The sequence below is a fragment of the Balaenoptera borealis genome (genome assembly GCF_965194805.1).
Source record: "Balaenoptera borealis genome assembly, chromosome: 1".
NCBI classification, from domain to species: Eukaryota; Metazoa; Chordata; class Mammalia; order Artiodactyla; family Balaenopteridae; genus Balaenoptera; species Balaenoptera borealis.
The window spans coordinates 4,059,642-4,086,288 of record NC_138860.1 but is presented as its reverse complement, the minus strand read 5'-3'; the positions used below and the strand labels follow the sequence as shown (position 1 = coordinate 4,086,288).

The following is a 26,647-nucleotide window of genomic DNA, read 5'->3' as shown; positions in this document are numbered from 1 at the left end:
TATCTGCTCAAATGCCTTAGATGAGAGGGGAGACACATACCTCAACTGGTTGTAAGAGGAATGGGAAATATAGTCTTTAACCTGGCAGCTCTGGGTGAGCTAAAAGTCTGCCATGCATAAGTGGAGAAGAATGGATATTGGGCGACCAGAAGTCATCTGCTACATCTCTTGTCGGCCATCCTAGAATCTCCATGATGTTTCAGTGATAAGTGATGAATAGTGACTATGACTTTAACACAGACTTTGGGGGTCACGGAAGTTGACCTGGATGAAACTCATTTAAGCTGGGACTTTTAGGATGTTTAGGGATTAGGAAGATAAAAGGTAGAGTGAAGGAGTGCTCAGGCAGAAGGTGGAGTGTGCAAAGATAAATAAGGGCAATTACGGCAACTCATGGAAAGTATCACTAAGTCCTAGATTGGTGTCTGGCACCTAATGGTCCCTGGTACATAACAGACACTCAATACATATGTACTGGGTGAATAAATGAATAATCCATTGAGTTCAAATACCAACACCTCTATTCTCAACAAGCAGTTTTCCAGTCTCCAAATTCTTCTCGTGATAGAGAATTTCTATCAAAAATATTGGATATTTATTTATTCATTCAGCCACCCAGCCAGCCGGTCAGTCAACTAGCGTTTACTGAGTATCTGCTATTGTAAATCTTGGGACATAAAACAATGAACCAAAAGAGAGCCGCTATTCAAATGGCAGTCTATGAGGGAGGGCAGAAAATAAAAATTAGTCAATCATAAAATAAAAAATCAATACTACGACAAAAAATAGTAAAGGTTGCCATGAGAGCTTGACCCAGGATTTGATCTAGCTAAGGATGCCCAAGAAGGCTTTTCTGAAGATATGATTAAAGGACACTCTGAAGGATACAGAGGGATTAGCTACTTAAAAAGGGGAAGGAAAACTCTGTGTGGTAAGTCCCTTTGTAGAGTGGAATCCTGGGGTCATAAACGAGAGTCAGAGAAGCCCAGTTTGGCTGAATTGAGACTGGAGGAAATGGTAGAAAATAAATCAAATGCTGGGTGACAACCCACTAGTGAGTTTGTTAAAGACTGTTGGGTCTTGCCAAATTTTGATGTGTTCTTCTCCCCCTCACATACGAATGAGGGTCATGTGAACAATTCTTACCAATAGCCTGTGAGCAGAGCATCCCTGCCAACTTAATTAACAGCGGTTGTGTCTTCTCCATACTCTTCCTCTCTTTCACCCATGCACCTGGAGGCAAAGGGTTCTGGCTTTGTGGGTAGCATGCCTGACGTAGGGGCCCTAAACCCCTGCTTGTAGGAAGCACGGATTTCACTGCCACCCACAGGGATTAGAAGATCCTCCGGTCCCTTGTTGACTCGTCCTCCTCTTGCTCCATCCACGTCTCTCCCTTTGGGGACGTTGCCCCAACAGGGATTCCATTGCTTTGCAGTATCTTTGGCTCTGGTCCTTGCTCCTAGCATCTCCTCTACCCAGGGTACCAATGATGGCAAATGGTATTATAGACGATCCTATGAAAGTCCTCAGGACAGAGTGTGATGGTGCTTCCCAGGTTTCAAGCTTAGCCCTCATCACCAACCTCACTCGGTCACTTTCAGCCAGTAACTTACCTATCCAGGTCTCAGTCACACCATCTGTAAAATATCGATAATAAACATACTTAGTTTTATGTGTGATGTGAGGATTAAATGAGTTAATATATATATAAAGCCCCCGAGCACAGTATCTGGCACATCGTAAGCTTTCAATAAACATCAGCTATTAATCTTATTTTCCTTATTAGACATTGAAGAAGAACTAAAACAATAGTAACAAAACTGAAACAAACAAGAAAACAAACAAAAAAAACACTTGCACTGGTGGCTAAAGAGACTGTTCATTTTCTGGTCCAGTCAAGAGTTTTCTTTTTCTTTGACATGCAAGATCCTAACCTTTTCTGGACCCATGTGAATCTGGATTGAAATGCCAGTTCCTTATTTTAGGAACCTTGTGGTTCTCTGCAGAGACTTGCCTGTTCAGTTTATTTACTCATTGTATGTAACTGAGTTACCTTCTTCCATTTAATCTTCTAAAGGCCTGCCCCTGGTTAATTATCAACCCTGGAATGGCCTTTCTATTTGCATGGCCCTGCCTCTCTGCTTTGTATCTTTTGCCCCCTCACATTCGTATGGCCCGCACTTTCATTGGAATGGGTTTTATACTGCCCTGGCTTTTTTGGGGAAGAACAGATGCCCATTTGAGTTAGAGACACAAAGATGTGGTGACACTAAATTTACAACACTATGAAGCCATGCTTTCTCCCACTGTAGCTCAAGGTGGTTATTTTCATGCTTGCAAATTGGAGTAACACCCAATAGGAACAGTGAGTTGGAAGCCCTTTTTCTGCCGTGGAGGGCATGGGAGAAGGAGCAGGGCTAACTTCAGGAAAGAAGCAACAACATTGGAGATATGCTTAGAATTTTCTCTGCAAGGGAGGGAAGCGCTTTCTAGACCAAAGGTCGCTGGGATGCCCTATGCCTCTCAGTAGCTGTGGCCTCCCTCTGGTTGCCTGGGTAATGTATTGAAGGCACACACAAGTCTGGCCCTGCACCATCTAAGGAAACCTGATTGACCTCATGATATCCACTGGCGACACGAAAGTAAGCCGTGTAATATTTCAAGCTGTCACAAAGGAAACCACTTTCACAAAAGTTTATAGGGGTTAAAGGCCCCTCCACATGGCAACAGCTGTCACTGCTCCCTCTCAGTTCAGCAGCCCCCTCCTCCTCTGAAGATAACCATAGCGGCCCTACCCCCAGCTGGCTGTGTGTTCTGTCTGCATAGTAGAGGGCAGGGTAAACCCCCAATCAGCCTCCCTCTTCTGGGCATTTCACCTCGTGATGTCCTGAGAGACAAAACATAATACAATAGTAGTAATTTTTGGTCTCTATTGAGTTCTTGTACCTCAGGCAGTTGTTATGTCTTTCATCTCTTACAACACACATCTGAATGTAATATTATTATCCCCTGTAGGGGAGAGGGCTTCAAGTGAAGTGATCTTCAAATACAACAAATATAATATAGTCAGATAGACACATTCAACATGTACGTGGAATAAACCACTCTGGACACCTGGCTTACGAGGAAAAGTTATGGAGAAACGTTTCAAACATATTTCCCAAGTCCAGCCTGCGTGTCTCATCTCTGCCTGTTTTCCTGTCTGGATCCGTCCTTTTCAAATGTGCTCTCTGCAGAGCTCTCTGAGTTCCTTGAAGCCTCCCACTCCGACTCAAATCCTGACGGGGCCGAGGGAGACGGGTGGGAGAATGCCAGGGAAAAACCAGTGGTCCAGCAATTACAAAAGTGAGTAAGTCTGCAAAGACAGATGAATATTAAAAGGCCAAACGCTCTGCGTACCATGTAAAGGAATTATTTTAGATCCTTTAGCGCCCTGCTCACCACAAAGCCCTTATTCTATCACCTTTCAAACCATCTACCGTCCTAGCTACCAGGTAGGATAAGCACTTGTAGGAGAGCCAAAACATAAATAATACGATGAAAATGCATATCTCAAAGAAATATATCTATTCAAAGTAGTATGTACTTATTTTACAATATTCTCTTTTTAGGATAAGAATGGAATATCTTAAAGACTAGATGTACTTCCTTCAATTTCAAGAAACTGTGACCAATCTCTAGCTAAACAAGCTGTCTTCCTTAATACAAAACAAAGCTGTCAACCTGAATATCACTAGTTAGTTTATTTTCCTAGCTTTCTCCATTTGTTTCTTTTGTTTTTCAGGTAGGTGAAATTTTATTCATTTTTTAAAAGTTTCCAATTTAGTTTAAAAAATTTTTATTTTATATTGGAGTACAGTTGATTTTACAGTGTTGTGTTAGTTTCAGATATACACAAAGTGATTCAGTTATACATATACATATACGTATTCTTTTTCAGATTCTTTTCCCATTTAGGTTATTACAGAATACTGAGTAGAGCTCCCTGTGCTATACATTAGGTCCTTGTTGATTATCTATGTTATATATAATAGTGTGTATCTGTTAATCTCAAACTCCTGATTAATCTCTCCCCCCCCTTTCCCCTTTGGGAACCATAAATTTGTTTTCTAAGTCTGTGAGTCTGTTTCTGTTTTGTAAATAAGTTCATTTGTATCATTTTTTTAGATTCCACCTATAAGTGGTATCATGTGATATTTGCCTTTGTCTGACTTTCTTCACTTAGTATGATCATCTCTAGGTCCATCCATGTTGCTACAAATGGCATTATTTCCTTCTTTTTATGGCTGAGGAATATTCCACTGTATATATGTGTACATTTGTTTCTGAAAGTGTTGTGAACTTATTTTTCATAATTAGGCAGTATGTCTCATCAGCTGACCAGCATATCAATATGTCTTACTGTGTTATTTATGACCCTTATCAGCAAAATACATGTTACCTGAGCAATCCTGTCCCCTTCCGTGTCTAAGAGAACACTTCATGTACCTCTGATCTCCAAATTGCTATCTTTAGGAGTGGCCAAGACAGACCCATTTCCCATCGAACCTGCCTCCTGGCATCCCAGCTAGACTCCCTTATATGTACACATGTATCTCTTTGCCTCCCTTGTAAGTAAAATGTGACCAAAAGATTGCATTCTCCCATCTGAACAGGAGTGCAGGCGACAGCACATCTTCCCAGCCGGCCATGCATGGTCCTCCATGCCCTTCCTCTTCTGCAGCCTGAGGCTGATGAAGCCACCTGTCAGAGAGAGAAGCTTTCAACAACCTATTGATCAAGAACCTATTTTATAATAACATTATATGGAGTGTAATCTGTAAAAATATCAAATCACTCTGTTGTACACCTGAAACTAATACAATACTGTCAATAAACTATACTTCAATAAAAAAAAAATACCTGTTTGGGAGTTTACATGAACAAAAAATAAATGCCTGCAGGTTAAGACATTGACATATAGGAGTTGATGGTCTTAGAATAGTATGTACTACATTAACCAATAACCCGGCCAACTCCTGCCTTGAGCTCCAGACCTGGATTTCTAAATATCTCTTGTCTACTTATATCAAGCACAACATATCCAGAACTGAAACAATTATCTTGGACTCCAAACTTATCTTTCTCATTTTTAATCACCACCCACTCTACTTACCAACCTAGGGATTTTGGCTCATCCTCTCTACCAGGGCTTCCACAGCTTTGGCATGAGTACAAATCATCCGGCAGACTTCTGATAACACTGAAGTTTGGCTCCTCCCTTCTCCCCCCCCTTCCTCCATCCCAGTGATTCTGATTGGGGGAGTCTGGGGTGGGGAGGGACTCCAGGTGACGCTGATGCTGTCACTGACCACACTTTGAGCAGCCCTGTGGTACACCACCCCCTCCAAACCATCTCCCCTTCCCCTTCCAGTTTGCTCTGAGTGCTAAGTAGTCTGCCCCCAATTTACCTCTAAAACCTGTCCTCTTTTCTTCCTTTTTCTCTTGGCCTATTTTTATCTTCTGTTATGTCTTATTGACTTGGTAAGTGGTCTGCCTCCTTCAAACCCATTCTTCGGACAACTGTCAGAGTGGCTTTAAAAACCAACCCACCAACCAGCTGCCCACCCAACCCACCAACCAGCCAACCAACCAACCAACCAAGACATCGTGTATCTTGGTTTTCCCATTTCAAAATACTTAATATATTGATTTGTAAACTTCTTCCTTCTTTAATTAGTGTAGTTTTCCTTATGCAGGAGAACCCTTTCCTTAATAACATTTTGTGGATGAATGAGGTTCATCTCCGGCTGAACTCTGAGTGGGCACTGGGATCCTGGTACTCAGTCCCCTTCTTTCACCCACGTGGCAGTGTCTGATGGATCTGCTGGTAAAACCTATGGCTTCTCAGAGTTTGAAGATGACTTAATCAGATGGAGTCTCAATGTTCATTAAAAAAGAGGTACAAATCTGACAGCATGGCACTGATGACTCGTCATCTTCCAGCTCCAATTTAGGTGTTCAGTTTCATGTCTTGACTCTTTCTTTCCTTCTGTGGATGTGAGTTCATCCTGGAGCCACCTTGCTGCTCACAGTGAACTCTTATGCTACCAAGTGTGTACTTTCCTCTCCTGAGGATGCCCTGGGCACACACCACTGAGCCCAGCACTTGTACCCCATCACCAGGAAAGCTCTCTCAGCTTCTCATCCCAGGACCCCCATCACCCCCAAGATGGAGGTCTTCATTTTATCTTAATCTCTGTTTGAATCCCAGTCAAAATTGCCATATGTTTATTCTAGGACTGAACTCTATGAAAGCAAGCCCATGTCCTTGTATACGTTTGTATATTATCATTTTTTAATATGGAATATGGACACATGTGTCGGTAATAAATGTTTGCTGTGCTCTAGAGCAAGATAGGATGGTTAGCCATCATGATTATCCTCATAAATCTTGTAGGATATAATTTAGAATCATTACAAGAAATAATTTCCTACTATGACAAAGAAATTAAGTACTGTGCAATAGTCACACCTGTAATTATTCTATGCCTTTTATTTATAATACAGTAAGTCCCCTACGTATGAACGAGTTCCATTCCAACAGCGCGTTCTTAAGTCCAACAAAGTTAGCCTAGGTACCCAACTAACACAATCAGCTATGTAATTACTGTACTGTAATAGGTTTATAATACTTTTCACACAAATAATACATAAAAACAAACACAAAAAATAAAGAAAACATTCTTAATCTTACAGTACAGTACCTTGAAAAGTACAGTAGTACAGTACAACAGCTGGCATACTGGGGCTGGTAGCAGTACCAGCTACATCACTACTGCTTTTACGCTTGCTTCTGGACATCTTGGGCTTGGAATAAAGATACTATACTACTGTACTCTATACAGTACCGTGCAGTAAAGTACACAAAAGCACAACCACTTGTAGAGGATGCATGCATGTGACAACATACGCCAGACACGTGAACTAACTTATGTGATTGGACATGCAAATGTGCGTTTGCATCTTTGAAAGTTTGCAACTTGAAGGTTTGTATGTAGGGGACTTACTGTAAATCAGAGGAAAGATAAATTCATTGTATTGGTCATTTAAGGTCATTTGGCCATCCAACCCTTCTGATTGGAAATCTATGTCTTCAGAAGGAACTCAGCTGCAATTTATTTTAGCCGTCATAAGTGAGACATTATCTCCATCACAGTCTCAATGAATATGACTCCCATTCTACATATTTCTGGGGTGTAACAGAGTTATTATGCCAGAGTCACATGTAAATTTAATTCCCTTTCAATCTCATTGGACACCCCTGATTCCTCTGTGACCACCTCTAGCAGCAAATGGTTGATGAACTAAGAAATATTCTGTGCTGGAAGTAAGTATATTTTCCCCCTTAATTTGAAAAAACATGCCCTACTTCAATGCAAGAAGTTTTAGCGTGTTGCCATTCTATCTTAGCATGAATGGTAAATGACACAGACCTGATAAGTCGTCTCCAAGAAAGCTGGAAGTTAATTCAAAGCAGTAGTAACCTCTTCCCCAATATATGTAAAATTGCTGCCATCCTGAAGTTCTCACTCCCACATGGATTATTAATTTCCAATAGCATGAGTGAGAGTTGCACAAACCTACGAAGGAATAGGCTCCCCGAATATGGTTCCATATTTATTGTGATTAAAATGTATCACGCTTTTATGTTTTTTTGCCTTGTTATGAATGTAAAAGCTGTTTTTAAATTATTTTCATACACTTCATATCACATTAAATGTATCATTTTAAACACATGGCATGACTTGCATTGTTTTCTTCAGGCTTCCAGATTTGTGGGAGCATTTATGCTGGTCATAACAAAGCACTTTGTACTCGAATAGTGTTTACGGTGCTTGGTAGTTTTGTCTCTTTAAATTTAGAATTGGTTGCCAGTCCCAAGCTGGTGCATTCTAAGCTATAACTTTCCATCAACTGATCCAAAGGCATTCTTTCTCCCTTTTGAAAATCATGGCTGATTAAAAGTCTAATGCAACAGCTGTTACTGATCATGTGATTGATATGTTTTTAAAGACAGATGTTGAGTATTAAAAGCAGAGCCCTGCAGATTTCTCCGCAGTCAATGAATATTTCTGAGTGGCTGCTGCTCTTTTCCCCACTTTTCCACGTGGCTTTTTCTTATTTTTTTTCTTCTCTTGCCTTTTCCTTTTGTTATTTGTTGAACTGAAATAGTTTTAATCAAACAAGTTATTTAGAAGTATATCCAACACCCTCCATTCTCCAAAGCAAGTACTGGAATAAAATCCATCTTTGATGGTGAAGAGTTCTCTAAACTCTCAAGAAATCATGAAAATATCTTTAGATTCTGAGTAAGAACACAGATACAGTGAAATTCAGTCACCATGTACTCCTCCAGTCGGGGAGTTTCTAAATGGTCTAAATTGCCCTAGGACAGAGCATATGTTCATTAGAAAGCATATTTCTAAATAACTTCAGTTTTCATGGTTATGGTTTCTTAATGTGTTCTTTCACAAATTAACTCTCACGTTAGGAAAATTTTAAAAAGACATCACAAAAAAATATAGGTATCTATGTAATTATAATTGAATCACTTTGCTGTACACCTGAAACTACACAACATTGTAAATCAACCATACTTCAGTAAAAAATAAACTCAAATAGACTAAGACATCACAAATGCATTATCTTAACTCTTTTTGAACATTTAAAATCATGTGATCTCCTGGTTTTACACACCTCTTTGATAACTCCATCCCATGGAGTCTATCCTGAAGGTTTTGTGCCTGAATTTATGACATGCAGGTGAATTTATATCATGATAGGGATGGTATGCTAGAAAGTGATTTATCTGGCAGCATCTCCTAGAAGAAAGCAACTGTGCTATGAAAAAGAGAGACAATATTATTTATAGAGAATCACAGCATTTTAGAACTGCAAAGAGCTTTGGAAATCACTTCAGAAAGAGAGTATTTAAAACACTTGATCTTGAATGTAAAAGCTTAGGAGTGAAAGGTGATGCATCAACACAAGCCAGAAGGCCCACAGAAGGATTCTAGGCCAGCACATTTACCGTGGTGGTTGGAACCTTCTAGGTTATTCCAGTTTGGGTGGTCTTATAGGATCCTGCCCACCTCTACTGGTTACCAGCAAGAATGGAAAAGCCATTAGCAAAGCCCAAATGAAATCACCACACAAGTTATAGGACTCAGTTTTGTGATAAATAGTATGCATTCATGTAATACCTTTCAGCCCTGAATTATCTGGGGAAAGTCGCAATATTATTCCCACTCCATGTATAAAGAGCAAAACAGTAATTTATCAAAGCGACTGAGTAACTTAAGCTTTCTGTGAATAAAAAATATCTTATTAAAAAGCAAGTTATCAATTTATCTCGGTCCTTAAAAAACAACTTCTCAAAGGAAAAGCAAGGGTGGATCCATTCAGCCCAGGGGAGAGAAATCAGTACATCTTGCTTTTTCCTCATCAGCATTCCTGAGCTGTGTGTCATTTACATGGATTTCACATCTCTACTCATGTCATTACTATTATCCTCAGCATCAAAATCAGTTTTCGTTCAGTCTGCATGAATTTAGAGCAGTTTTCAAAAACTCTCACAACCTTTTTGAGTCCCCTGGTTTTGTCTTGACGTGTGCAATATTTGGTCTGGGCCTAATAACTTAGTGTGGCTTTCAAGTTATAAGCAGCCGTAATCGTCAACACCATTTTCACCCACAAATGTGGATTGAGTAGGATATTGCACCAGGCACGTTATCAAAGAATGTGCTCAGAGTGGCATCTACCCAGGGCCCAAACTTTGCAAGAAACCATTTCCAACCTGATCAATGAGTATACTTTATTTTGAGCGTTGGTTAATCCACATCAATTTCCTGGCACTTTCTAATGAGGTTGTGGCCCCTGAAAGCATATTAGCTGGGAAATCAAGGGCATAAAAAGGCAATTTATATTTAAAAATCATACTAAAGTGCACAAACATTTGATTTTTCTGAAATTTTAAGTGAATTTAGTTAAGTACAGTCCTAAGCTGTGTAATACACTATGTTATTGTTCCTATTCAAAGGCTCCTTTGATTTTCTAAAAAAAAAAAAAAAAAATGAATAAACAGAAGCCCCAGGAGACCAGAAAGGGGAGGGTTCAGTCCCTGTGACCATAGCAGAGCCCAATAGGCAGGAGAAATACTGTTCTTTCCTGCAAGGACTCAGCCAATGAAAAGCCACGGCCTCTTTGTTTACATAGCCCTCCTGACTTCCTTTCTCCTCCGTAAAATGTTCTCCTTCCCTTGCCATGTGGGACTTGTATGTGGCTCACCATGCTTGCAGACCCTGAGTGCAATTCTCTGCTGATCCCAAACACACCCATCTTTGCTGAAGAAATATATGGCAGTCTATTGATTTTATGTGAACCATTTCAATCGAGGAAGATTCCAAAATACCTCACGTCTGTATTGTATCTGATAATATTTTTAATCACCAGCAGAGAAGCCATAGAAATCTCCTCTTTCTAAGAAACAACTTTATTTACCTGTGAATAGGTTTATCTCAATGCTTTAAAGAAAGCTTTCTGATTACTATTAAAACTAGTTTAATTCAGAATTTCTCAACGTCTGCTATATTGACATTTTGGGCTGGATACTTCTGTGCTGTAGGGAGTTTACCTGCACATAGTAGGACATTTAGCAACATCCCTGGCCTCTATCCACTAGATGCCAGGTACACTCCGTCAAGAGATAAACTGAAGCATATTAAAAAGAATTTCAGTTTATTTGAGCAAAAATTGATTTGCATCAAGCAGCATCCAATCTAGTAGAGAGGAAGGAGCTCCAAGTTGCTGTGTAAAATGAAATACTTTTATAAGCCAAAGGGACTGAGAACAAGGAAGTTCTACTAGGCAAAAAATGAGGCTGGTTATTGCAAGTTTCCTTTCCTTTAGGGGATGCCAGAGGTTTATCAGGTGGATGAGCTCCCTAGTGCTGATCAGGTGATTCCTGATTGACAGGTTTAAGGTTCTATTGCCAGGAGAACCAAAACTGTAATGAAGTCTCGGTTTGGTGACATGGGGCTTGACATAAATGACACCATTTTGGGCCTGTCGTATTGTTTTTTAATAATTTCCCAGTTGTGACATCAAAAATGTCTCCACACATTGCTAAATGTCCCCGGTTACAGGTTCACCCCCTGGCTGAGAACTTCTAGTCTAACATGTAAATTTCTGTTTTCAGGGCTCATTGCTGGAATTGTCCCTTAAGATACTGCATTTTCATTGCCAGGGTCCTTCAAGATCGCTGGTCCAACTGCTGCATGGATTTCCACGGTGAAAGATACGACTTTAATTTCAGTCCATATATCACTAATTCCAGGAAGCAATTGTTCCTGAGTTTCTCCACAGGCAGATTGTTTCTGAAAGAGTCACTGGCTGATCTTAGGTTATCAGACTTCAGCCTCAGAAATTTTTTTTGTTGGTTAAATTTTAGGGCTGAATCCTACTGTAATATACAATAGTTTCTGGAAGTTAAGTTTTTTGTGTGTTTTTTTTTGTTTGTTTTTTGAGCAGAGAAAGTTTTATTGCAGGGCCAAGCAAGGAGAACAGGCAGTTCATGCTCAAAAGAGCTGAACTCTGATTTTTTGTGATTTAATGTATGCATATACTAAAAACCTTATAATCTGCAAATCTCAGTAAAGAACACCAAATTACAAAAGCTTGATAAACTTAAGGAAGTGTCATAAGAAGTAGACAGACTAATTTTTTCTAATAATAAATATTTATAATGTATTTGATTTTTATGTGGTTTTAGTTTTATTATTTTTTCTTGAAATATATCATACCCAAAATCTTATCATTGCCTTAAATAAAAAATTAATAAAGTCCAACTTTTTTCACGTTTCATCTCACTTTATGGCAAAATCCATAGTATGCCGGAATGAAGCTTGTACACAAAAAACATTTTGCCTTATTGAAATTCTCCAACAGCAGATGCATGTAAGCCTCCAATAAAAAATAGCTCTTCTGAAAATTTAAATTCAAGCAGCTACTTCGCTGGAAGCCAGTGAATTCTGGACAAGATCTGAGAAATCTGGATGTTATTACTTAATGCAAAATTAATCTTATTTTTTCCATCTGTAAAATGGTAAAAATATATGCTTTGAAAATGTTTACAGAGAATAATGTGATTGTTGTGATATGTGAGGTATGCTTCCAGCTCTTCCAAAGAAAAGCACTAGTCACTGTGTTCCTTTTCTGTTTGTACACATCAAGAGAGTATACTAAATAACTCTATAAACTGTTGAACTTACCTACTTAATAAATGCCCTTTGACGGCTGTAAGAATTTTAATCAGTTCAAAATGTCAACACGCTTGTGTTACCCTAAAGCTGGCATAGTGTTAAAACATAGCCTTATATTTCTCATTTCATAACTTTAGACTGGGTGAAAAAGGCTTTCTTTCTTACTGTCTAGAACAACAATACTGAACCCAGGTATGGTTCTATTCACAAAACAAACAATGCTTGATCTACTCACTTATGATTTTTGGCTGTTGCCCTGCTGCATTTCTGATAGCTGCATTCATTCCCAGTTTTGGAACAGTACTCTCAGACTAATCATGTTCAAGTTGGAATATAGAAAGGTAGCTCAAAAAAAAAAAAAAAAAAGGTGGCTTTGAGACACTTTGGGTTTTGTGAGCAGATAGTGAAAAAATGGAAGCGAGAAAGGCAAATACCAGGAAGATATGTTAAAATTTTATAATATATATAATATATATATAAATATATATTTTACAAATTTATAAACTATATAAATTGTTTGATTGATCTCACTCTTTTTTTTATTGAAATGTAGTTGATTTACAATATTGTGTGAGTTTCAGGTGTACAGCATTGTGATTTGGGTCCTTTTTGTAGATTATATTCTATTGTAGATTATTACAAGATATTGGGTATAATTCCCTGTGCTATACAGTAAATTCTTGTTGCTTTTCTATTTTATGTACAGTAGTTTGTATCTGTTAATCCCATACTCCTAAATTGTCCCTCCCCCTCTCTTTCTCCCCTTTGGTAACCATAAATTTCTTCTCTATATCTGTGAGCCTGTTTTGTACATACACTCATTTGTTTCATTTTTCAGATTTCACTAAGCATTATATTCTCTCGGTCCATCCATGTTGCTGCAAATTGCAATATTTCATTCTTTTTTAATGAATTAAGTAATATTCCATTGTATCTATATCCATATCTATATCTATATACAGATATATATATACAGATATATAGATATATATATATATATATATATATATATATATATATATGTGCCACATCTTCTTAAGCTAATCTTCTGTTGATGGGCACTTGGTTTCCTTCCATGTCTTGGCTATTGTAAATAGTGCTGCATGTATATTAATGTTTTATTAATTAAATATATATACTTATACATTTTATATGTTGTGTTTAAAACCACACTCATGCTTACCATGGTGCCCTGATGCATACAATAGGAGCTTAGTGAATACTTGCACAACATCTGATATCTCTATGTAGCTCTCTGCCTCTCTCACCACCCTACACTGTGGAGTCCTGCCTTGTGTGTGTACAAACCAGCTCTCAGCCAAGTTCCCTGCTTTCTGATATCTAGGCCCATGAATTCCACCTGCCTCATCAGCCCTGCTTTGAGCTCAGCCTCTGTCAGCAGAATGGACCACTGTTCTCCACTTGGTTTCTACCTCTTCACACTGGAGTATGGAAAGTCCTGGGGCTTATTTTTTGTGTTTCCTGCTCTCAAGGATCATACCATCTGCCTTCTGTTGTCTGGTACCTTAAAGTGTTGTCTTGCATATTTTATTCAGTTTTAAGATTATTTTCTGTGGCAAAAGTGAATGGGTGTTTGTGTCCAATAGTGGTACTCCATCGTGAATGGAAGAGGAAGTTGAAACACACATGTTGTTGGATGTTATGTCTGATATCATGGGTCAGTACAATTCCTGTTTACTAGAAAATGTCAATGAGGATTTATCTAAAGAATCTACTTCCCTTTTTTTTTGGTAAGAACCTTACTCTCATCTCTTTTAAAAATCAGAGCCAAGTTGATGCTACGATAGCTTGGCAAGTGGCTAAGTGCTGTGTGTGTGCATATCTTTTCTTTGTTCCAGTTCATTCAAGTTGATCTGTTCTTGTTTATTTAAAATGATAACTGAGCATGTCCTTTGAGCATAAAAATAACAAGGACAAGGCACACAGATAAATTCAAATTCAAGAAAAGAAAGCTCTCATGAGAGGCCTGACTCTTCAGAAACAAAATACATAAACTCTGCACAAGGAATGGAAGCAGAATACACAGTTCCAATAAAACACTTCAAAGAGAATTCTAGTTTCTTCTTAAATTAACCTTCAGTCTGACATGTTCATAATGCCTGCAAAAGGCAACAGATGGTATTAGAATGGTAAATTACATCAAAAGATGTGTTTCAACATGGGTATTATATTTATTTATTAATTTGTTTAGTCACAAGCTCAGTTTAAAAATAAACTCACTTATCAGGGCAGGTGTAGCTTAAGGATAAATTCAGAAAGTTGCAGGTCTATTTCAGATTTTAGGAAAGTAGATCCCACATTCAGACTGATGCAACTGAAAGGACCTCCCATGAAATATAGCTCTTTGGGCAGTGAGTTGTTCTACCCAAGGATTAATAGTAGCCTTTGGAAAAAGATATAGGAAGGCTAACAAGTTGCCTTTAGTAGCGCATATATCTTCGTCTGTTTCCCAGAATTTGAGGTGGATTGAGTGAATTCATCCATACTTGTATTTCAGGGAATCTCGATGAGTTTAAGGACTTAATCCAGGGTCTTAGAACACAAAACTCACTGGTTCACAGTGTAATAAATGTATTGTTTTGGACTCAATAATTTAGTGTAGTTAGAAGCACGAAATAACTAAGTTAACTAAGTTCACCAGCTACAGAGAGACGCTATAACGACTGGTTACATGAAACAGAAATCTTCCAGAAAGTCAGAGCCATGGATGGCCAGATCTTAGGTGATCATGTAGTCAAGAATCTCAGGTTCAGAAGAGACTATTGCAAATCTCCTTTTTCAACAAAATGCTACTTCCTTGCTCGATGGTCTTCAGCCCACATATGAACCTCCTCATTGGAGAGAACTTTTATCACCTAACAATCCACTGAAGTTTTCAGAAATTTAGAAAAAGTGCCTTATGGTAGGCTACGTGGTTTAGGAGAAAAAGCATGGCCTTCAGAAATTACTGAATTTATTTTAAACTTTGTTACTTCCTACTTTTCTCACCTGTCAAATGGATTTAACAAGGTGTGCCTCTTAATGTTATTTGTCCTATTTTTGAGAAGATGAAATGAGAAAGTCTTATGACTTCTTCAAATGTAGGAGATAAATATTGTGATAAATAAATACTATTGTTATCTTCAATAAAATGTGAAGAAACTGAAGCCCAGAGAGGTTAAAAGAATTGCTCGGTGTCCCACAGGTAGAGAGAGGCAGGGCTTGTATTGCATCCAACCCCTGGCCCCCACCCCTTACTCTTGGTTGATGTTTAGAAGGTGCTTGGAGCATTCACAGAGGAAGTTCCCCACGTGGAGCAAGTCCTCTTGTTAATTCTTCTTTGAAAGAAGTTGGCCTCTGTCCTACTCAGACCCCTTCACATGTGGCTTACTGTGTGTGCAAAGTGGGACAAGCAGGACATTTCAGCATTTCCTCTCTGAGACCAAGGTCCTCATTAGCCAGAAGTTCATGCCCCCAATTGCTATACAGCATAGTGCTTAGTCTCAATGCTCTGGTGTTAAATGCCTGAGTTCAAGTCCAGGATGTCCTACTCACTGCGGATGGCCCCTTTGGAAAGTTACTTAAGCTCCTTTTTTTTCTGGTTTTAAGTGGGGATGATGCGAATTCTCAACTCACAGCGTGGTTATATAGTTTGTGTGATTGGGAGCGGTTGGAACAGAGTAAGTATTTGATAGATGCTGGACATCCTTTCTATTTCCCTGCACCAAGAATAAAACAGGGAAGGGTTTTGTGAGGTGCTGTCCAAATGGTTAAACAGGAAGAAGACCTGCTGATAAGGTGTTCTTTATAACGAACGGTTCTTCCCACTTTTGTGCGACATTATATGACAACAGTGCCCATTTGCCTGGTGCCAAGAAGGTGCAAGCCGCTAAGGATGCAGCTCATGAAAAGATCCAGTTTTGTCCCCAAACACCTCTGGGATCAAGCCCCCCTGGTTAGCATCAATATAGTTTCCTGACTTCTGAGACTTAAATTAGCAGAGCTAAGAAACTTTCAGATACAAGCATAATTAATACATTAAACACACTTACATACATTGACAGATTCATGACTCTCATGATTAACCATTTTCCCTAGAAAATGTGTTTTCTGACTGATACTGAAGATGCTGACGATGTCATCCTATAGATGACCGTGGTGATTACAGCACATAGTCATTCATTAGCCACATTCGTTTTTAATATGTTATATTCATATTTTCATGTTCCTCCAGAAAGGCGAAGGAACGAATTCTGATCCCAACCTGGACCACATGTCTCTAATAACAGCTCTTGCTGTGCCAATTTTCTTTCCTTTTTCGTTTTTTGGTTTTTTTTACATAAAGATACATGGGTTGTTGAGTAGCTTCGATGTTCTAAGATTAAACTGATGAGATCAGGCAAGCCTGACTGGTTTGTTTTCTAGAAGTCAAACAGACTGCAAATTTACAGGGTATAAGTAGTTCAGTTAGACACGGAGGCACCACCAGGGAGACAGATGCTTATTAAGTTCATGGATTAATGCAGAGGCAGCATGTAGAACATGCCTTCAAGGTCTGAAGCTTCCAGCTGTATGATTTGGACACCGCAGTTGTGGTTGTTAGGACAGGCTGCTGGCCGACACAAATAGAGCCAGTTCTAGGGCAGTTAATAAAAACCCTCCTAATTACCTTTGGTTTTGTTTGCTTCTTGATGGTTTGCTGTATATAAATTTAAAAAAAAAATGTTCATCAGCGCTTTCAGACTAAGATCTGCATAATGAAAAAAATGATTTAAATGTGATTCAAAAGTAACAAGTGAGGTTTTGAAAGAATCACGGAAAAAGATGGTGAAAAGGTTATGGCCAGAGTTAGCTTTTCCCTTGATTCTTAGATTGCTGATTGTAATAACCTTCTCTTTTATGTTGCATGGAGTTAGCCTTAACAAAACACTCAAGACACAGGATAAATTACTTTTCTAGGCAGTCTTTTCTTCCTTTCTCCTTTCTTCTCTTACTTCGTTTATAATTTTTCTATTATTTTTTCCTCCTCTATTTCTTTATTTTGACTTAGATTTTTTCATCTTTATCCCCATGGCTTGTTTTGCTGAATATTTGCCCACCCAGGCCCCCTGCTACAAGGATAAAGCACATTCGGCTGGAAGAGAAATGAAGAGAAACTAAAGAGGTCTGGTTCTATGTGTGACTCTAACATGGGAGACTGGTATTAGGGGCTGAATAGTGATCCCCAAATTCATATGCTGAAGTCCTCATCCCCCAGTACCTCAAAATGTGACTGTGTTTGGATATAGAGCCTTTTAAGAGGTGAGACTATTTAAAATGAGGTTTTTGTAGGGTGGACCCTACTCCAATATAACTGGTGTCCTTTTTTTTTTTTTTTTTAAGTCTTTATTGAATTTGTTACACTATTGCTTCTGCCTTGTTTTGGTTTTTTGACTGTGAGGCATGTGGGATCTTAGCTCCCCGACCTGGAATTGAACCCACACCCCCTGCAATGCAAGGCAAAATCTTAACCACTGGACCACCAGGGAAGTCCCTGGTGTCCTTATAAGAAGAGGAGATGAGGACACAGGCACACACAGAAGAAAGACCACGTGAAGACAGAGGGAAAAGGCGGCCGTGCACAAGCTAGCAAGAGAGGATCAGAAGAAACCACCCCTGCCGACACCTTGATCTTGGATGTTTAGCCTTCAGAATTGAGAGAAAATAAATTTCTGTTGTTTAAGTCACCCGTCTGTGTACCTTGTTAAACAACCTTACCAAACTAATACAACTGGTTGAATATATTCCCATCCCTTCACAAGACTCAGACTATATCCCCATTCCTGCCAGGATAAATTAATATCATTCTATTCTTCAGTCAGTCAATAATTAGTTACCAAGATACATCTCATCACAATGACCGAGACAGGAAGAGATTTCTACCCTTGTGGAACTTACCAAAATGTCACAAGCAAAAGTGCTTGGTAAATAAACTTGTTAAATACATTTACTGGATTATTGGAAATATTTTTATTTTCAAAAGCAATGATGGAAAGGCCTGCATTAACAGAGGTGTCAAATTCCAAAGCTCGAGATTTTTTACATGTATTCATCTCCATGGTAATAGTTAACGTTTATCAAGCACTTACTGTGTCGAGTGCTTTATTAGCAAGAGTTTATTTTATTTTCATAATGACACAAATAGGTAGACGCTTGTATTTTCCTCATTATACAAATAGGAGAGCTGGGACTCAGGCATTTAAATAACTGGCCCAAGATCATGCAGCTGAAAATAGCAGCAAGTGACAAATCAGTATGTGGAAGTTGAAAGTAAAATCACAACACAATAAAGTCGGCATGTAATAGAGTTGTTAGAAGTAACAGTTGAAAATGTTTGACTGGAAGAAGTCTTCCAATGAGTCAGTCTCTGACCTTGGCCTCATGCACAGCCTACTTCAAACACCAAAAACATGGTAAATGGAAAGAAGATGAGCAAATTAGGAAAAGGGTGAGATATATTTTGTCTGCTGATAATTTTTTTAAAATATATCTGCAGGAGGGGCTGATGTGTAAAGAGGATGAAAAATGAAGCAGGAAAGAAAAGATAGTGATATAATCATATAATCAGCAGAAAGTTTGGTGCAATGGGGCATGTACACCCCAAGAAGTCTTCTTAATTGGGCTTTTTAAATATCAGGTGACAGAAAGGAAGGAGCAAAACTATCTAATGGTGGTCTCCAATCCTGCCTTGTCTAGAGAATTGCTCTGTAGAAATGGTTACTTTCTGATTGGTCCCAATTTTTATTTGCCTAATTAAAGGGTATTATAGTTTAATATGGATTAAATAGATTTATACTTTGTATATATAAATAAAACAATATTAAAGAGCCCTACTAAGAATGTTTTCTGGCATGCATGTGAGTGTGTTTATGTAAAAGTTTCTTCCTGCTTATAAAACAAAACAAAACAACAAACATTGAAAGGCCATTATTGGTTGGATTTTAATATGTAGAAAAACTAAGTTTATTTTCCTTTAGGCCAATTTTTTTCTTGTTATTCAACTAAATAACGTAAGTCTTAGAAGGCCCTAAATTATTTTAATCTTTTAAGTATTATAGGTGTGATATTCATGCCCAAGAAACTTAAATGTTGAAAAACAATAAAATAATGACATGCAAAAAAAGTTACACATTCTCCCATTTGCAGAAGTGTTAGCCTTCCTATGGCAGCTGATTTATTATTGCTTTATAGGAAGGCAAAGCACATTTCATGCACATTTATTGAACAAATATAGAGCTTTATAAACATTTTAAAAGCTATGAATGGGCATCATCAGAAAATCTACAAGCAACAAATGCTGGAGAGGGTGTGGAGAAATGGGAACCCTCTTGCACTGTTGGTGGGAATGTAAATTGATACAGCCACTATGGAGAACAGTATAGAGGTTCCTTAAAAAACTAAAAATAGAATTACCATATGACCCAGCAATCCCACTACTGGGCATCTACCCAGAGAAAACCATAATTCAAAAAGACACATGCACCCCATTGTTCATTGCAGGGCTATTTACAATAGCCAGGTCATGGAAGCAACCTAAATGCCCATCAACAGATGAATGGGTAAAGAAGATGTGGTACATCTATACAATGGAATATTACTCAGACATAAAAAGGAATGAAACTGAGTCATTTGAAGAGACATGGATGGATATAGAGACTGTCATACAGAGTGAAGTAAGTCAGAAAGAGAAAAACAAATATCATATATTAAGGCATATATGTGGAACCTAGAAAAATGGTACAGATGAACCGGTTTGCAGGGCAGAAATAGAGACACAGATGTAGAGAACAAACATATGGACACCAAGGGGGGAAAGTGGGGAGGGGTGGTGGTGGTGTGATGAATTGGGAGATTGGGATTGACATATATACACTAATATGTTTAAAATGGATGACCAATAAGAACCTGCTGTATAAAAAAATAAATAAAATAAAATTCAAAAATTCAATAAAAAAAAAAAAATATGAAACTCTGACTTTTAAAAATTGTAGACATAATCTAAATAGGAAACATAGATAAGACTGAATGAAATGAGGATCAGGCTTGGCAGGGTGTTGAACACTTAAGGACAATCCAGTGAACAGAATGTGGTTGTTTTGCTGCTTTGATTAGTGTATAAATAAGCCAGAGTTTGTAAGATAGCTGTACTAGAAAGACATTTAATACTACATTCTTTACTCCGTATAAAGAAACTCAATCTGTAATGATGGTTACATAGGCCATGATTCAACTTTTATCTAGTATGTCAGCAGTCAGAGGTTCTTACTCTCCTGTAGGACCACCACATTTTGTTCAGTTTTCATACAAACGTGCCTGCAGTTGATTGCATTTTTGTCCCTAATTGTTTGTTTCTCTCCTTGTAAGATGGTCATACTGCTTTCTCCATTGAATTCAGACTTGGCTGTGTACTTTGCTTTGGCCAATAAAATGGGAGTGGCAGGGAAGTGTGATGCTTCTCAGTAGCAGTTTTAAGGGCCCTTGTGTGGTTTTACCATTGTTCTTTGCTTTTGACTTAAGAATGGCCCATCGTTGGGAGATGCTGTTCCTTAAACCTGGGCCCAGGAATGAAGAAAATTGGAAACAGAGCCAAAACCAATCCATGCTGGAGATGTAATTTAAATTTAAAACAACTTTTGTTGTTGTTGTTGTATGCCACTGATACTTTGGGGGACACTTATTACTGCAGCATAATCTAGCTTAAGCTGATTGATACAGCATCCTAAATAAAGTTTCTTATTTGGCCAAAATACAGTTGAGATACTAAAATGAGTCACGTGGTCTAAAGTCTAGTGTCTGCCCTGTTTCTCCTTTTTCCCTTCTCTCTGTGCCTCTCAATTTCTTTCTGTGAACAGCTCAGGAGTGATAACCACTGTGTTGCTACCTTTATAAACCCCGAGCATATCTAAATTAAACAGGTGTCCCCACACACATACAAAATAAATCATGAAAACATGATTAGAGGTAATCTAATCCAATGTTCTCATTGCACATAGGCCTGTAATTTGAAGTCCAGAGACACACATTGTCTTGTCCAAATTCATGCAGTGAGAGAGTGACAAAGTGAACTAGAAAGCTAATATCAAGGCTCCTGGTCCAGGGTCATTTCCATGAGAAGCTTCAGAATCCCCAAGGAATTTCAAGATGCTACTAGGAGATCTGACACAATATTCTTCTCTTTTAAACATTCAGAAAATGACTCATATATATAACAGACAGCAGGAAAACAAGAATGAAGCATTTGGGGAACAAAATGATAACTTCTCAGTCTGTTTCTAAGAACTGAGAGGAAACACAGAAAAGGCAGGAATGCGTGCACTATTGGCCACTTACCCTTGTTGGATCAAACAGTAGGGTTTCATCAGAACAAGCCAAGTGGAGCCCATGAACATATGAATCTCCCCATACAGTTATTTTTCTTCCACAAAAGAAAAAGAAGCAGCACAAATGCACAGCAAAGGATCATATTCTAGTTTCACTGCAGTTGGGAAAACTAAACCTCTCCCTTTGATTGTTACAATAAATGTGTTGGTACCATTATTTTTCAACCCTTCTCCTCTCCCTCATTCCTCATAAAATAACATGGAACTGCCCTTAAATTTTGTGTCTTCTTCCAGAGAATCAAAACATGAGATCAAAAACCTCCCAACAAACAAAAGTCCAGGATCAAATGGCTTCACTGATGGATTCTACCAAAAATTCAAAAAAATTAATACCAAATCCTTCTCAAATTCTTCCAAAAGGTAGAAGGAGGGGGAACTCTTCCAAACACATTTTACATGGTTAGCATTACCCTGATACCAAAACCAGATGAGGATGCCATAAAAAGAAAATTATAGGCTAACATCCCTGATGAACATAGATGTAAAAATTCTCAACAAAATATTAGCAAGACAAATTCAACAATACATTAAAAGGATCATACATCATGATTAACTGGGATTTATTCCAGGGATGCAAGGATGGTTCAATCTCCACAAATCAATCAATGTGATACACTGCATTCACAAACTGAAGAATTAAATATATATGATCATCACAATAGATGCAGAAAAAGTATCTAACAAAATTCCACACCCATTAATGATACAAACTTTCAGCAAAGAGAGTGTAGAGGGAATGTATGTCTACATAATAAATACCATATATAACAAGCCCACAGCTAGTATCATACTCAGTGAAAGTTTTTCCTCTAAGATCAGGAACAAGACAAGAATGTCCACTCACCACTTTACTTCAACATAGTTTTGGAAGTCCTAGCTACAGCAATTAAGCAAGAAAAAGAAATAAAATCATCCAAAATGGAAAGAAAGAAGTAAAACTGTCATTATTTGCAGAAGCTACTACATATAGAAAACCCCAAAGACTCTATCAAAAAACTGTTAGAACTAATAAATGAATTCAGTAAAGTTACAGGATACAAAATCAATACACAAAAATCTGTTGTATTTTTTTAATACTAGTAATGGACTATTAGAAAGAAAAAATGAAAAAAAAAAGGAAAGAAAAATGAAGAGAACAAATTCATTCATAATTGCATCAAAAGAATAAGATAGTTAGAAATAAATTTGACCAAGGTGGTGGAAAAACCCGTATATTGAAAACCATAGATATTAATGAAAGACATTGAATAATAAACAAATAAATGTAAAAATATTCCATGCTCATGGATTGGAAGAATTAATATTGTTAAAATGTCCACACTATGCAAAGCAGTCTACAGATTCAATGAAATACCTATCAGGGTTCCAATGGTACTTTTCACAGAAACAGAACAAACAACCCTAAAATCTGTATGGAACCGCAAAAGACCCTGAATAGTCAAAACAGTCTTGCGAAAAAGAAAAACGATGCTAGAGGTATCAAACGCTGTGATTTTAGACTATACCACAAAGCTACAGGAATCAAAACAGTATGGTATTGGTATGAAAATGGACACACAAACTAATGGAACAGAATAGAGAACCCAGAAATAACCCAAGCATATATGTCAGTTAACTTACCACAAAGGAGCCAAGACTATACAGTGGGGAAATGACAGTCTATTTAATAAATGGTATTGGGAAATTGAACAGCCACATTCAAAAGAATAAAGCTGAACTACTATCTTACACCATACAAAAAAGTTAATTCAAAATGAATTAAAGACTCGGATGTAAGACCTGAAGCCATAAAACCCCTGGAAGAAAACATAGGCAGTAAGCCCCTTGACATAGATCTTAGCAATGATTTTTAAAATCTGACATCCAAAGCAAAAGCAACAAAAGCAAAAATAAACAAATGGGACTATATCAAGCTAAAAAGCTTCTGCACAGCAAATAAAACCATCAACAAAATGAAAAGGCAAGCCACTGAATGGGAAAAAATTATTATAAATTATATATCTGATAAGGGGTTAATATCCAAAATTTATGAAGAACTTGAATAACTCCATAGCAAAAAACCCCCAAACAATTCAATTATAAAAATGGCAGAAGAGCTGAACAGGCATTTTTACAAAGAAGATGTAGAGATGGACAAAGGTACATAAAGGATGTCCAACATCATGAATCATCAAAAAATGCAAATCAAAACCACAATGAGACATCACCTCACACCTTTTAGAATGGCTATTATCAAAAAGACTACAAATAACAAGTGTTGGTGAGGATGTGGAGAAAAGGAAACCCTTGTGCACTGCTGGTGGGAAAGTAAATTGGTGCAGTCGCTGTGGAAAACAGTATGGAGGCGCCTCAAAAAATTAAAAATAGAACTACCGTATGGTCTAGCAATTCTACTTCTGGATGTTTATCCAAAGGAAATGAAAACACTAATTCAAAAAGATATATGCACTCCTACGTTCATTGCAGCTTTATTTACAATAGCCAAGACATGGAAACAGCCTAAGTATCCATCAACGGATGAATGGCTAAAGATACAGTATATATATATATATATATATGTATAATGGAATATTACCCAGCCATAAAAAGAATGAAATCTTGTAATTTGTGACAATATAGATGGACCTTGAGAGTAAGTGAAATAAGTCAGAGAAAGACAAATACCATATGGTCTCCCTTATATATGGAAACTGAAAAAGAAAAAAGAAAAGAAAAGAAGGGGAAGATTAGATGTGGAAGGGGAGGAGAGAAGCTGGGCCATAGTGGTACCATTAACTGAGAGGTAAGGAGATTGCAAGAAGAGAAGCTGCAGAATTTGAGGGAGGAAATCTAGAGTTCAGACAGGAGCATGTTAAGTTAAGCTCTCCCTTAGACGTAGAAGTGGGTCAAGTAGGCAGTTGGATAGATGAGACTGAAGCTCAGAGGAGAGGTTTGGGCTGGAATTAAAAAAAAAATTTTTATAAGCATCACCGTGACAGGTTTATTGAGTCCATGGCCAGGACTTTCAAACTCTGTCAGAGAAAAGAACTGATCTGTCTCATCCTGGGTCCCATTGCCTTCTCTTTCAAGGTCCCAATGGAGGTAAAAATTGGAATTAACGTATTTTTCAGAGGCTGCCTCAGTCACCAACCTTCTGATTCTCTGCAAGGACACGGGCTCACACCATCTCCTTGCTTGGTCTGTGCCTTGTGAGGATACATGTTCAAATTTTACAAGTAACGCAGGCTGAGTTTTATTGCCCAAATGAAAAATCCGTTTTATTGAAGTCCAGTATAAGATGAGGCAAGGCAGATAAAAATATTTCAAAGTTAGCTAAAGCTAAAACGCAACAGATTTTAATATTTAGGAATGTTATAAAGTGCGTGCTTTCCTTTGTAAAGTATTATTCCAGTCGTGGCATCTCACAAACCCCAAGCTGTTTATGACCCCGCCCGCCTTTGATAATGAGCATACCCTCTGGCATTCTGGAATCTCCACAGCAAGGCATATCTAAATTTTATATATCTCTCCTTTCTCAGGTTAGAATCATGTGTTTTTCTCTCACAACCCCGACACTTTCTCCTCCGACAACCCCTATATTTGTAATTTCTATCTCTGAGGGAGCTAAACAATCTACTCCTTTTTCTTTATCCTCACTTGCATGACACGGATACATCACCACAATTTCTCCTCTAGACTCAGGAAATAACCTCCTCACCACACCACATCTTTTTGTTTTGTTTTGTTTTTGTTGGGGTAAAATTGCTTTACAATGTTGTGTTAGTTTCTGCTGTACAGCTAAGTGAATGAGCTATATGTATACATATATCCCCTCCCTCTTGGGTCTCCCTCCCAGTCCTTCCCCATCCCACCCATCTAGGTCATCACAGAGCACCGAGCTGAGCTCCCTGTGCTATACAGCAGGTTCCCACCAGCTATCTATTTTACAGATGGTGGTGCACATACCACATTTTGACCCCTTCCAATACATTCCCAACCCACAGACTCATCTTTTGCAAATACAGCTCCTGTTAAGTCGGCCTTCTATTAAACCATCAGTCTTCCTCTAGACATTGGGGCCAAGTCCTACAAGCGGTCTCCAGGTACCTCTTTCTCTACACACATCTTTATCTTCCTTTCTCTCCTAAGCTCCAGCTGTACTGGATTCCTTTAGGATCTTAAAACAGGCTCTGCCACTCCCGGGCTTCCAAACATTATTTTCTTTGCCTGGGACATTTCTTCCTTTGACCTCTCCTTATTTGTCCTTCAGGTCTCAATTTCCTCTAGGTATCTCTGGCCAAATGCTTCACCCAATAGAACCGTATGCTCTTCCATAGCATTTATTACACACCCATAAGCATTTGTTTAATCGTGTGGAGAGGGAGGTATCCATCCTTTCCACGAATGGGTCTCCAGCAGCTCACAGAGTGCCTGGAAGGTAATAAGCCACTTAAAATTGTATTTGGTGTGTTACGATTGTCCGAAATTGTCACCATCTTCCTCGGGTTTCATTATAAATATCTCTTTTCAGGAAGGCTTTGTAAAAAGATGATTAGATGAGGGTATGGCAAGGGTGGGAAGGAAAAATAGAGGGCCAGGGGATTTGTGGTAATAAGGGTCTAGAGAAAGAACATGACAAAGTCCAGTGAAAGATGCACTCAGGATAAGTAAACCTCAAAGAAAGAGGAGAAAATGCAAGAAAGGGATATTGACCCAGCAAGAGGGGGGTGACAGGAGGAATCTAAAGAACAAGAAAAACCCTTGACAGACAGAGTTAATTGATTTGAGTGGCTGTTGCTTTCTCTAAGAAATCTGACCAATATTCAGAAACGAGTCTACAATGAAATTCAGTGTTTCAGGCCACTCAGTAGAGTTTCCAGGGGTTTATGTGTCTGTTATTTCCCCACATCCCAGGCTGGGAAAACACAGTCAGAGAAGTACAGGCTG

The 26,647-nt window shown here is 38.3% G+C and overlaps 1 protein-coding gene across 1 annotated transcript in view; it reads right to left on the bottom strand.

Moving 5' to 3' along the window:
• Positions 1 to 846: 846 nt before the first annotated feature.
• Positions 847 to 26,647, bottom strand: part of LOC309630340 (uncharacterized protein) — a 170,168-nt gene continuing 144,367 nt past the window's right edge. The window contains exon 4 of the mRNA XM_082395453.1: positions 847 to 1,637. Within this exon, the coding sequence (XP_082251579.1) occupies positions 1,315 to 1,637 (323 nt within the window). The 3' untranslated portion in view covers positions 847 to 1,314. The remainder of the gene's footprint in view (positions 1,638 to 26,647) is intronic.